Source organism: Oryctolagus cuniculus, chromosome 2 (assembly GCF_964237555.1).
Source record: "Oryctolagus cuniculus chromosome 2, mOryCun1.1, whole genome shotgun sequence".
NCBI lineage: Eukaryota > Metazoa > Chordata > Mammalia > Lagomorpha > Leporidae > Oryctolagus > Oryctolagus cuniculus.
Window position 1 is genome coordinate 181,813,975 of NC_091433.1, and position 14,654 is coordinate 181,828,628.

At 36.9% G+C, this 14,654-nt stretch overlaps 1 protein-coding gene across 4 annotated transcripts in view; it reads left to right on the forward strand.

Annotated features, from left to right (window-relative positions):
* Positions 1-14,654, forward strand: part of LDAH (lipid droplet associated hydrolase) — a 146,579-nt gene that overhangs the window by 17,119 nt on the left and 114,806 nt on the right. For all 4 annotated transcript variants that reach the window (XM_002710058.5, XM_070069396.1, XM_070069395.1 and 1 more), the window contains exon 4: positions 10,254-10,423. In XM_002710058.5, the coding sequence (XP_002710104.1) occupies positions 10,254-10,423 (170 nt within the window). The remainder of the gene's footprint in view (positions 1-10,253; positions 10,424-14,654) is intronic.

Genomic DNA, 14,654 nt, shown 5'->3' on the forward strand with positions numbered 1-14,654 from the left:
ACATTAAGTAAAAATTTCAACAGTTTGCACCCACATAGAAACACAAAGTGAAAAATACTGTTTGAGTACTAGTTATAGCATTAAATCTCAATGTACAGCACACTAAGGACAGAGATCCTACATGAGGAGTAAGTGCACAGTGACTCCTGTTGTTGACTGACAACCATAACTTAAATTTTCAACAGACATTCCATTCAAGGGCCTTTGTCTTAGCGGCCCCCCTTAATTGGAGGTGAGAGAGAGGGGGCTGTGGCCACATGGCTGCTGTGCTCCTGATTCTTCTATGTCTCCTGTCACGTGAGCACTTTCTGTACTTACTGAGCTTCTAAGTTTTGAAGATATGGTGCTCTAAAATACATTCTACTTTTGTTGTATATTCATGATTATTTTAGTGTTGCAAGTTTTACTATACAAAGACCTATACTCTATAAATGATCTGAGTGATACTCAGGGTTTTGTTTTGTTTTTAAGATTTTATTTACTTATTTGAGAGGTAGAGCTAGAGAGAGAGAGAGAAAGGTGGTCCATCTGCTGGTTCACTCCCCAAAAGGCCTCTCCTGGAATTAGGGTTTGTTTTGATTGTATTTTTTAAGTATGTACTTTACCCTTTAAGCATCATCACAGATATAATTTGTGTTTTCAAATTTAAATATAGTAGCAATAAATATGATTACATATGTTAGCTCTTCTGAACACCCTCCAAGGAAGATGACTTTATTAATCTATATTATTATTCATTATTATTCATTTTGGGTACATGTTGTAGGTCAAATAAATACTATCAATTTATCTAGTTTATCTAATCTTTAACCTTATATTTTGGAGCTAACTTTTTAACCCCAATAAGTAATGCTGTCCAGTTTATTTGTTTTCAAAATGGATTAATTTTCTTTGTGGTGTTTTTATATTTAAAAGTTATATGTGCTTATTGTAAAAAAAATTTAAACAATATAGAATATAGTAAGAAGGTTAAAGTCATAAAATCTTGTTTCTATAATTTAAAGGGTGAAAAGAATGCCAACAGTTTATAATGCTTTATTTTAATTATGTCTAAACATTTTCAACCCCAAATCAAACAAACATTAGCATTTGCCACTGAGAGATGAGATTGTCCCATGCCTCTAACACTTTGTGTAATAAATCAAGGTTTTTTTTTCCAAGCTGAAGTAAGCACTGGGATCTGTAGTATCAGGAAGTATATTTTTGAGGTTTCCCTCCAAGCCCTGTCATGACAGTGTCATGATGAAGTATGTATCTTAAACCTTAGTAATATAGTTATATTGGATTTGAGGGTATTTTCCCCAACACTTTTTTGCTCCATTTTACCTGCTCAGAAATTTTAGTTGACTTATGATATATACCAAGAAAACAATAAGTATAGAGTGATTTGAAAAAACAAGTAGTGGGCTTCTACTTTCATCTCTGAAATATAGAACTTGGGATTTGCCACTGCTATCCTCATAAGAAGAAAGCTGAAAATCAATGATTTTTCCGAGATCTGTCAAAGAGATAAGGTGACAAGACAAACTGCCTCCTGAAATCTGGAGATTAGGAATACAGTGAAGATAGCTCACCTGAGGCAAAGGACCCTAAAGCCCTAAGCTGGTGAAATACGTAAATAATTACTTTGATAAATAGTTGAAGATGAAGTACAGAATGGTTTGAGAGTAAGAAACTAGTGCAAGCCTCATCTTAGGGGAACTTTCCCACTTTCATGAAAACCCATTACATTCTTATGTGAGAAGCAGAAAACTTGCCTAGCGCTTATTGTCACTGAAGAGGACAAGTAACTGTTTTGCAACATGTCTGGAGCATTCTCAATAATAAAGGCATGCACTCCAAGGGAAAAAACTTTGCCAGGGCCTTATCCAACTATGGGGGTAGGAGAGTTGGCCAACTCCACTCCATTCCAGTCTTCTTGTCTCACACACAGAAAGAAAAACTTGACACACACTTAGGCAGATTACATCCTGGAGTCTCAGCTTACTGAAAGACTGAGATTTAACAGCAGGTTATAGGATGCTTCCTGCCTCCAGATTTACTACCCTGTCACAAGGACTCCAGACTATTTAAGAATTATCAGTGGCCGGCGCCGCGGCTCAGTAGGCTAATCCTCTGCCTGCGGCGCCGGCACACCCGGTTCTAGTCCCAGTTGGGGCGCCGGATTCTGTCCCGGTTGCCCCTCTTCCACGCCAGCTCTCTGCTGTGGCCCAGGAAGGCAGTGGAGGATGGCCCAAGTGCTTGGGCCCTGCACCCCATGGGAGACCAGGATAAGCACCTGGCTCCTGCCTTCGGATCAGCGCAGTGCGCCAGCTGCAGTGCGCTGGCTGCGGCGGCCATTGGAGGGTGAACCAACGGCAAAGGAAGACCTTTCTCTCTGTATCTCTCTCACTGTCCACTCTGCCTGTCAAAAAAAAAAAAAAAAAAAAATTATTAGTGAAACCAAAGACAACAAGGAAGAAAAAGACTCACATACACACCCACCCACCCACCCACACACGTATGCTAGAGGAAACTATCCTTTGGCACCTATAGCTATAGCAAACATTAAACACAGCCCAGCTACCAACCACATTAACATAAAGCCTCATACTGAAGGTCTGTTTGCCTCATTTCCTGTTACCCAGTACATGGTATCCAGCTTTAAATTAAAAAAAAATTTTAAGTATTGTAAAAGCAAGAAGAAACTCTGAAGAGACAAAGCAAGCATCAGAATCAGATTCAGAAATATGCTTATTACTGATTTTTTGAATTATTAGGGAAATAAAATTATTATGATAAATATGTTATCAACTCTAATGGAAGAAGTAGCATGCATCATAAATAGCTGGGTAATACAAGCAGGGAAATGGAAGCAGAGAATCAAAAGGAAATGTAGAAAATCCTATAACAAAAATGAAAAATGCCTTTGATGGCTCTCCTGTCGAACAGATACAATTGAGGGAGAAACCATTAAGCTTGACAATAGGTTAATAGAAACTTCTCAATCTGAAACACAGAGAAGGGATAAAATGGAAGGAAAAAAAAGAGCATCCCAAGAACTGTGGGACAATTTCAAAAGGTACAACATATGCATAATTGGAATACCAAAACAAGCAGAATAAGATGGAACTAAAATATTGAAAATACTTAATGCCAACCAAAAAGCACGGGCCCAGGAAGCTCAGAGAACACTAAGTCTTCAGCTAGGTATGATATATGTACATTGCAGAAAACCAAAAACAAGGGGAAAGTCTTGAAAAAAGGTAGAAGGAAAAAGTCTTACCAGTGAAAAACAAATATGAGAATTACAGGGAACTTCTTGTCAAAAACCATTTAAACAAGGAGAGAATGAAGTGAAGTCTTTGGCATTGAAAGAAAAATACCACCAGTCTAGAATTCTATATCTAATGAAATTATCTTTCAGAATTAAAAGAAAAACAAAGACTTTCAGACAAATGCTGAGGCCATAGAGCTGCCTTAGAAAAAATATTGAGAGATGCTCTTTAGGGAAAAGGAAAATGATAAAGTTTGGAAACTTAAATATTTGTAAAGAAAGGGACAGCATTGGAGAAGGAATAAATGAAGATTTAAAATATGTGTATTTTTCTTATTCTAAATTGACCTGATAGCAAGTAACATTAACAAACAATAATACAATAATAATATATAAAATAATAATAAAATAATAATTGAGTGATTATTAAATATGGATCAGTAAAATGATAGAAGAGATGAATTGGGAAAATTTAGTTGCAATGTACCTGGACTAAAAGTGCCATGGTATAGTGTTATTTATATTAATTTACATTGTGTATATTGTAAATTCAAGAGCAACCACTGAACTTTTTAAAATTATAATTAATATGACGTGAAGAAAGAAAATGGGGTCATATAAAATGTTGAACTAAAGTTGGAGAAGGTAGAAGAAAGGAAGTTTTAAAGAAGAAATAATAAATTTAACAAATAGAAGACATTCACAAAAATGGTATGTACTAGTCTAAGTGTGTCATTAATCATTTTAAGTATAGTCTAAATATACCAATTGAAAGAGACTGTTTGGAATAGATTTTAAAAGATCTTATTATATCCATGTTGTATACAAGAAACTCATTTTGACTATAAGGATACAACTCAATTATAAGTAAAGGGGTATAGAAATACATGCCATGCTAGCACTAATTGAAGAGAAGTTACAGTGGCAGCTATTTTAATCTATGAGAACTAATAAACTAATTCGGTAAAGTTGAGGATATAAAATCAACAAAAATCAGTTTTAAGTTTCCATACAGTAACAAAGTACTATCTGAGAAAGAAAAACATCTAATTAACAATAGCATCAAAAATGCTAAAAAAAAAAAAAAAGAGAGAGAGAGAGAGACAATCTTAAAAGTGTAAACTCTTAGAAACAGGTGTTTGTCAGGGCTACAAAGTAGGGGAAATTGGGAGACATACAAATAGCCAACAGACACATGAAAAAATGCTCAGATCACTAGCCATCAAGGAAATACAAACAAAAACCACAATGAAGTTTCACCTCATCTCAAGTTAGAATCAAAAAATAATAAATACTGGTGAGGATGTGAGGAAAAGTTACCCTAATACACTGGTGATGGGAATGTAAACTATCATAACCATTATGGGACAGTATTGAGATTTCTTAGAAATCTGAAAATAGATCTGCCATATGACCTAGCCATCCCACTCCTGGGAATTTACCCAAATGAAATGAAATCACCTCCATGTTTATGACAGCTCAATTCAAAATAGTTAAGATATGGAATCAACCCAAATGTCCATCAACTGATGACTGGATGAAGAAAATGTGGTATATATACATTATAGAATACTACTCAGCCATAAAAATGAATGAAATCCAGTCTTTTGCAACAAAATGGATGCAACTGGAAGCCATTATGCTTAGTGAAATAAGCCAGACCCCCAAAAGACAAATATCATGTTTTCTCTGATATGTGGTAGTTAATATAGAATCCAAAAATAGTATATGAATGAAATGGAAAAAAGAATGTACACATGTCAATAAATGAAATAAAAACAGCTGAAAAAAAGAAATAAGTGAAAATAAAAATTCTATTTTAAAATAGAAGCAACAACTTTAAGTTATAAGATAAATAATTTCCAGGGATCTAATGTTTAACATGGTGATTATAGTTAATACTGTATTATATATATGAAATTTGCCAAGGGAATAGTTCTTCAAAAAAAAAGAAAAGATCCTAAACCAATAATCAGTAACCTTCCAAATATGAAAGTGGCAGCTTCAGATGGTTTTACTGGTAAATTCTACTGATGAAGAAATTATACCAATTCTCTATCTCTCAGAAAATAAAAGTAGAAGCAACATTTCCTAACTCATTCTGTGAGGCCAGGTTTACTATATTAGCAACATGAGATAAAGATGTTTAAGTTTCCAAAAAAGGAAAACTATATACCAGTATCTCTTACCAACATAGACACAAAAATTCTTAACAAATATTAAATCAAATCCAACAATACATAAAATCAATTAACCACCAGAGTGGGATTAATACAAGGCTGTTTTAACAGTTGAAAATCAATTAATATAATCCATCATATCAACAAGTCAAAGAAGAAAAATCATGTTCATATCAATTGATACAGAAGCACATTTGACAAAATGTAATACTAATTTAAGATTAAAATGCTCAGCAACTAGGAATACAGGGAGAAATTCCTCATCTTGATAAAGACTACCTACAAAAAAACCTATAGCTAATATCATACTTAATGGTGAAAAATGGGATTTTCCTCTAAGACAGGGATCAAGACAAGGATTGCCCCCATTCCTGTTGAACATTGTGCTAGAATTCCTAGCTAGTGCAATAAGATAAGAAAAGCAATTAGGATTAGGAAGGAAGAAATAAAATTACCTTTGTTCACAGATGATATAATTGTCTATGTAGGAAATACCAAAAAATTGATAACAACAAAAACTGTTGGAATTAATGTGATTATAGCAATATTGCAAAGTGCAAGGTTATATGAGGCCACTTTTAATGTGTGAAAAATTAGAATTAAAAGTTAAGTCTGCTTTGGTGCAAAGAAATTTTTGAAATCCATTCAGTTTTCTTATAAAATGCATTTTCCATTAACTTTTTGGGACACCCCCCCCCCCCATACAAATGAAGTCAATTGTGGGTGGAACATTTATCCTAGTGGTTAAGATGCTCACACCTATCAGAGTACTCTAGTTCAACACCTGACTCTAGCTCCTGAATCCAGCTTTCTGCTAATACAGATACTGGAAGACAGTACTGATGGCTCAATAATTAGGTTCCTACCACCTATGCGGGGGATCTGAATTGAGTGAGTTCCCAAGTTCAGCACCTGGTCCAGTCCCAGCTAATGCAGGCATTTAGGATATGAACTAGTGGACGTGTGTTCTCTCTCTGACTCTCAAGTAAATAACTATTTTAAAAGTCAGTTGTTTTCCTATTTAGTAGCAGTGAAAACTTAGAGTTTAAAATTAATAACACTTTACATTAGAACTAGGGTATATTTTGAAGGCTGAGTGAATATTGATTACCTAGCAGTGAAACATTTTAATAGCAGTAGTGAAAGAAAATTGAATATACAAATTGCATTGCCTTGGTTAAAAAAACATGTATTTCAGCAGGCATCATTTTTGAAATGTGACTGAGAGTGAATAAAGTATACAGAAAATACTTGCTTCTAAGTATGTACCCAAAATTAGGGGTTTAATACCATTGTGTTTCATTTGTTGGGAAATTTGTATGTATGTTGAGAATTTGTTTTTGCTACCTTATGTTGTGTTTGAAAAACAGAGGTGATAAAAGAAATCTTGCTAGAAAAGAGGCTTCCTTCTTTAACAAGCTGAACTAACAAAAGCTGCCAGCCACCTGGTCTTTAATATGAACTCTAGCAAAAGAAGAGAGAAACCAAAGACAGAGGGAGCTAGGAAGTACAGAGTGAGCTTCCCTAATATATTAGTCCAAATCCCAAATACTTCAAAATCCATGACCTTTTGAGTACGAAAATAATGCTCTAAAAGCCTTGGATTTTGGAGCATTTCAGGTTTTTGGATTTTTGGACTTCAGATACTCAACAGGTAAGCAGATATTCCAAAATCTAAAAAACTCTGAAATCTGAAGCAGTTCTAAACACTTCAGATAGGGGATATTCAACCTGTAGTGGAAATACCGCAAGTACACAGTGAGGGAAAATTCCTATTCTTTTGTTGTGTTCAAACTTCTTAATGGTTATTCTTATTCCTATGTTCTCAACTTGGTGAGAATGGCCAACCATGGTAGAGAGAAACTACAAGAATTACTATATTACAGAAACATTGAGCTATCACAGTAAGCTATATGAAATCATGCTAAAGACAGAGGCAAACATTTGAACAGGATGTGAATCATGATTTTGAAAGCTGAACTAGCCTTGAAGGATAACTCCAGATCGGGGATTCTCAAACTTCGGCATCCGAATCACCTGGAAGATTTATCAAAACCCACATGGTTGCCCCCTGGGCTGTTGGTTCAGTGGATCTTGGGTGGGACCTGAGAATTTGTATTTCTATTAAACTCCCAGGTAATGTTTATGCTCCTGGTCCTAGGCCACATTTTCAGAACCACTGCCCAAGGTCTGCCCCCATTAAGCACTGAGAACCAGCAGAAAGTATCTGTTGTGTGTCTGAATTTCTAGGGAATGTTTCTAGTTCTTGTTTTAAATGGATGTCTTATTACTCATAACTTGTTTGGAGTATGCTTATTGCTCTTTGTGCTGCAAGTGTAATGTTGAGTTAGTAACTTAGTAATTAGAGCCTGCATTCTTTGCTACCTAATGAGAACAGTGCCATCTAGAGGAATTAGCCCACAGGGCCACTACAGAACCAGAAGAAGCCTTGGTTTCCTAGAGCAGGTGAAAGGGTGACTCATCTTTGCCGGGAGTTACAGATGACTGACTTGAGTATGTGTGGTGCTACACAGGGCATACAATGAAACTGAAATGCCAGTCTGCACCTTATATAACAGTGCCTTTTCAGCTGTGTTCTGTGAAGGCTCTGGGCCTTGTCAAACACCCATTCAGGAAAAGCAATTCTGCTTTTATGTTTCATGAGGTGGAAGTTATGTTTGCAAGTGTTTACTATAATAGACTGCATTGGATAGGTAGGCTAGATATAATATTCTCCATTCAAGATTACTATCCTAAGGTGCAGGTTTTCTGACATGCAAAATATGGCACGAAAATTACATAATAATTGAGAGAGCATAAATTATAACAAGACATCAGATGTTGAGAGTGTATTTTGCTTCATAATTAGCACATGTTAAAATAATGAGCAGTTGGAAATAATATTCTAGTTGTACCACATTATCAAATTGAATGCAATTAGGAGAACAGATGTTCACCAGTGTCAGAAGGGGATGATTTGAGAGTAAAACTGGGACAAGAAATTTTGAGGAATTAGAAGTATAAACTGTTTTCTGGCTTTGATTTACCAGAACCAGCTTACTTGATGGCAAATGCATTGTCAACCATTTCGACTCATTTGTGTAAGAGGTATAAAATAGAAGCTAGAAATCATACTGGTTTACTTTCAGGAGGTAACATGACCTAAAAAATTTACACAGTCTTGGCAGTTAACAATGAATTTGAGTCATGTTTACCTAAAGGAACAATACGCAACTCCCACTGCTGTCCCCTTGGCAGAAAGAGAAAAACCAGTAGAACTTTCTCTCTGCCAGGACTAGAAATGGCAGAGGAGCGTGGAGGTAACATGGAGTTACCAGACTAGTCCAAGGCAGGAACAATTAGTCAATCAAGTCTCAGAGCTCACAGTCACTAGATATGAAAGCAGTACATCTCTAGATCAGAAGCAGACCAGAAGGCAGAGCAAGAGAAGTTAAGAATCCAGCAACCTGTAGCCTCCCAGGGCAGACAGAAGGACTGGAAGTGTCTGCATGTCTGTCATGTGCCAGATCGTTCTGCTCACTCCCTGCAGGCCTTAGATGTCTTCCCACTGGTCCAAACAGAGTCCAGACTCCTGGGTGTGATGCTCCCTGTCCTCCTTGATCAGTAACACCCTTCCTTTCCAACCAATTGCTCTGTCTTATCCTATAACCACAAGTAAATACAGAACTCAGGGCTATTTCTAAATTAATACCCCCCCAAACTTTCGTGCCTTTTGCTTTTGTTTTTGCTAAGTTTGTCAACAGTTTGTTCTTCTTGCTAAATCTGTCTCCTGTATCCCATATTTCTCCTGCTGAAATCCTTGGCAGTCATTGGGTTTTGTCAGGTGGAAAGCATAATTTGATGACCGTGATTTTAACAACCTATTTGGAGACTAGTAATTAGAAGTTATTTTAGGGGCTGTTGTGATGCATCAGGTTAAGCTGCCACTTGGGGTGTCTACATCCCATAATGGAGTGCCAGTTTGAGTTCTAGCTGCCCTGCTTCTCATCCAGTTTCCTGTTGATGCACCCAGGAGGGCAGCAAATGATGGCCTATGTACTTTGGCCCCTGCTGCCTGCATAGGAGATACAGATGAAGTTCTGGGCTCTTGGCTTCAGCCTGTCCAGCCCTGGATATTGCAGGCATTTGAAAAGTGAACCAGCAGATAAACTAGCACTCCCCATCTCCCCCTTTCTGTCATTCTGCCTTTCAAATAAATAAATAAATATTTTAGAAGTTATTTTATATGATTTGTGCTGGGGGATTATATAATTTTTATTTGTTTTTTTAAGTAAAATAGCAGTTTTAAATAGAAACCTTATCTTGCATCCCTTCCCCATGTTTCATACTTAAAAAGCTAGCAGAGTTTCACCAATGTTTAGATATATTGGGGGAGGGGGTGCACTGCAATCTGTTTTAAGAAGCCTCAAGGATTCTGTTGTATGCTTAAGTTTGAGAAACACTGCCCTAACCTAACAGTAATTCATGAAATATTGAAAGCTCATGGGCTTTAAAGACAAAGAGCCCTGGGTGTGACTCTCGCCCCTCCCACTCAGTAGGACTGGACTGTCAGTAATGTTTATCAGCATAGAGATTTTCACCTATAAAATGAAAATGGTAATACTTCCTTTCTATGGTTGTTGTGAGCATTGATTATTATACTTGATTTCCTAAAACTGTAGCTAGCATACTGTAGGCTTTTTTGTGTGTGCGTGAGAATGGTAACTACTGTCACTGTTATTTCTTTTTTAGATTATTTTTTCATTGAAGTGATTTTCACTTATTGAGTGAAAGCGTGCTTATATTTTTGCTTTTAGGTCCAAATGCTCAAGAAATTAAGGACATCTATGGACTCAGTGGTCAAATAGAACACAAACTAGCCTTCCTGAGAACTCACGTGCCAAAGGAAATGAAGCTTGTGCTCATTGGCCATTCCATAGGCTGCTATATTTCTCTTCAGATCTTGAAGCGTGCTCCAGAGCTCCCAGTAAGTACACTTTAGGTGGTGACTAAGAATGCCTGCTTATGCACCTGCACAAGCCCTCCTCAGCCTGCCTTTGCTCATGGTTAATGGATAAACAACACTGAGATGGCTGCTTGATAGCTGCCTTTGTCCTTGTCTCCGTATTATTGTGAGCCTGTGTGATGGTGTGATGTACATTTGTGAAATTCCCATAATGTTTCCAAGATTAATACTGAGGGAGATTTTCTTTTTTTTTTTTTTTTTTCAAATGAATACCTTTGAATCTGGGAGTTCTAATTTTACATTTAACTTGCTGTCTTTCATAAAGGAATAGTTAAGAGCAGTTAACAACTAAAACCTAGACAAGATTCTTACTGAGAACTTCTCAATCATGCCTTCTTTCAGAAGGAAGAAAATGTATCATCATCATTGATGGGCAAACAGCTATCATCATGGAATACAAAAGCTTTACTTAGCTCCAAGCTGTTAGCCTTGATCTTTGTTCTGTAGCTTGGTAGCCATTTTGAGACAAACATTCATTCATTCCTTCTCAAGTACATCTGGGATGCCGCTCTGTGCCTGATAGGAAGTGAGGCACCTGAGAAACACAAGAACTATTTCAAGAGCCTAGGAAAGCAAGTTAACTATAAGAGAGACGCAAAAACTTGAACTAACACATACCAGGGAAATGACTCATTGAATGGATGTAGTAATTGACAAGATAATTTATTTCTTCATTCAGCCAACACATACTAAGCCTTTGCCTTGAAGTATCAGGCACTATGCTATGTTTTTGAGAAATGTCATGGAGGAGAACTATCAATGGCTGTGATTGCTGCCAATTTGTATTTGCTGAATCCTAGGTGTGAGGGAACATGTGCTGTTTGTTTTTTTTTTTTTTTTTTCCCAAAGAAACCTTTTATTTAAGGAATAACCTTATATTTAAGGAATATAAACTTCATGCATTTCGTAAGTACAACTTTAAGAATATAGTGATTCTTCCTGCCATACCCACCTTCCCACCCATGCTCCAACCCTTCCTCTTCCTCCCTCTCCCATTCCCACTCCCATTCTCCACTAAGATGCATTTTCAATTAACTTTATACACAGAAGACCCACTCTATACTAAGTAAAGAGTTCAACAACTTGCATGAAAAAAAAAAAAAAAAAAAAAAACAACTGTTCCTCACCAGTAGAGAAAAGGGCTGTTCAAAGTCATTGCATCTTGAAGTTAATTTCACTTCCTTTTTTTTTTTTTTTTTTTTTTTAGAAACTTAATTAACTTTAAAGAAACACCCAAGAATGATACATCTTTTGGGAGCACTTAAACATAATTGTAATACAACTCTTTGAGGACAGAGATCCTGCATGGGAAGTTAATGCACAGTGACTTCTTTTGTAAATTTAACAATTAACACTTATGTATGACATCAGTGATCACCTGAGGCTCTTGATATGAGCTGCCTAGGCTATGGAAGCTTTTGGAATCCAAAAATGCTTGTCAGTATTTAGACAAGACCATAAGCAAAGTGGAAGTCTCTCTTCCCTTCAGAGAAAAGTAACTCCTTCTTGGATGATCACTTCTTTCCATTGGGGTCTCACCCACCGAGTTCCTTCATTTGGACATTTTTTGCCACAGTGTCTTAGCTTTCTGAGCCAGAAATACTCTCATGGGATTTTCAGCCAGACCAGAATACCTTAAGGGCTGATTCTGAGTGTTACTTAAAGCGATTGACATTCTATGAGTATTGTGTGGACTTGCGTCCCATGTTGAAGCATTCACTCCTTTTTAATTCTGTCTATCAGACACTTAATTCTATCCATATGATCACTGTAACACTTAAGATGGTGTATTTTACCACCCAGCTTAAAGGGATTTGAGGTCCCATGGCAAGTTTTTAAACTGTACCCTTAGAAGTAAGTCCATAGGAATGTATGCAGAACTATACAGCTTTACATTTACAAACTTCATACTCTTCATAATTACAACTTTAGGAACATGATGATTCTTCTCACCATGCCTGCCCACATACCTATACTCCCACCCCTCTTCTTCCTTTCCTCTCTTGTTCTCACTTTTATTTTTTACTGAGATCTAGTTTCAGTTGACTTTATATACATATGTTTAACTCTATGTTAAGAGTTCAACAAATAGTATAGGGAAAAAAAAACTGTTCCTCAACAGTCAAGACAAGGGCTGTTCAAGTTATTGCTTCTCAAAGTATCAATTTCACTTCTATAGATTGCCTTTTAGGCACTCTATTAGTTATCACAGGTCAGAGAGAACATGTGGTATTTGTCCCTTTGGGACTGGCTTATTTCACTTAGGATGTTTTCCAGATTATTCCATTTTGTTGCAAATGACCAAATTAATTTCTTTCTTTCTTTCTTTCTTTCTTTCTTTCTTTCTTTCTTTCTTTCTTTCTTTTTTTTTTTTGACACTGTGTAGGATTCCATGGTGTATATCCCATAATTTCTTTATCCAGTCTTCAGTTGAGAGGCATTTGGATTGATTCCCTGTCTTAGCTATTGTGAATTGAGCCGCAATAAACATTGGGGTACAGATAACTAACTCTTTCACATGCTGATTTCATTTCCCTTGGGTAATTTCCCAGGAGTGGGATGGCTGGGTCATATGGTATGTCTATATTCAGATTTCTGAGACATCTCCATATTGTCTTACATAGTGGCTTTACCAGTTTACATTCCCACCAACAGTGGATTAGGAGACATTTTTCCCTACATCCTCATCAGCATTTGTTTGTTGATTTCTGTATGAAAGCCATTCTAATTTGGGTGAGGTGAAACCTCATTGTGATTTTGATTTGCATTTCCCTGATGACCCTGAACATTGTTTCATGTGTCTGTTGGCCATTTGGATTTCCTCTTTTGAAAAATGTCTGTTTAAATCCTTTACCCATCTCTTAACTGGGTTGTTTGTTCTGTTGTTGTGGAGTTTCTTTATCTCTTTGTATATTCTGGTTAGTAATCCTTTATCAGTTACATAGTTTGCAAGTAATTTCTCCCATTCTGTCAGTTGCCTCTTAACTTTCTTGAGTGTTTCTTTTGCAGTACAGTGACTTCTCAATTTGATGTAATCCCACTTGTTAATTTTGGCTTTGACTGCCTGTGCCTCTGGGGTCTTTTCCAATAACCCATTGCCTGTGCCAATGTCTTGCAGGGTTTCCCCAGTGTTCTCTAATAATCTGATGGTGTCGGGTTGGGAAGGCAAGATGAGACTGATCTCTTTGTGCATCACTCTAAGAATTTTTTCTCACTTTGAGTTATAACGTGTCTCCAGGGAGATTTTAGAGCTCACTATAAATTTGCTCCTTTTCCTGCTTGTTACTGATAATGCTCCTGAAAAGTACAAGTATAGCCTCCCTGGCTGTACTTTTTAATTCCAAATAGAGGATTTGAATTTTCATATTTGGTTATAATAAAGGCATTTTTAATTTCTAAGTGTGAATTCAGTAAATGAAGGTTGTGCTCCATTCGCTGTACTGTTGTTTCTACTCTGTTTTTTCCCCTAGATAGGGCACCTTCATCAGACAACAGGCTTTGTTTTTGCTTTCAGCATTTTGCATGGCTTCTAATCTCTTTCGTGCTTTGAGATCTCCTCTGGTGCTGTGGTCACTAGCTTTACAGGGGCCAGCCTTCCTCTTACTGATTCTACTTGTATAGTTGCTGTGAGCTTGCTTTTGGAGCCAAAACACCAGGGTTCAAATAATCACCGTAATTTATTTGTCTTTGTGATCTTAGACAAGTTACTGAGTCTGTATCTCAGTTCCTTCATCTGTAAAATGGAAATAATGATATGTTCCTCAAAGTATTGTTGTGAGGCATTGTATAAAGTATTCAGAATCCTGCCTGGGGACTAGGCATTTGGTGCAGTGGTTAAGACGCCACTTGGGACCCCTGCATCCCATATCAGAGTACCTTCGTTTGAGCCACAGCTCTGCTCCTGCTTCCAGCCTCCTGCTAATGTACACCCTGGGAAGCAGCTAGAAATGGCTCAAGTAGTTGGCTCCCTGTTACCCAAGTAGAAGGTTCAAACTGAGTTCTTGGCTACTTTTTCCAGCCTTGTGCTGCCTCAGCTGTGTTAGATATTTGGGGATAAACCAGCAGATGGAAGATCTCTGTCTCTGTATGTATGTGTGTATGCGGGGGTGTGTGTCTGTCAGTCATTCAAATAAATATTTTTTCAAAAGAGTAGAACCTTGAATTTCCATGTAACACTTATTTATTTCTTTGA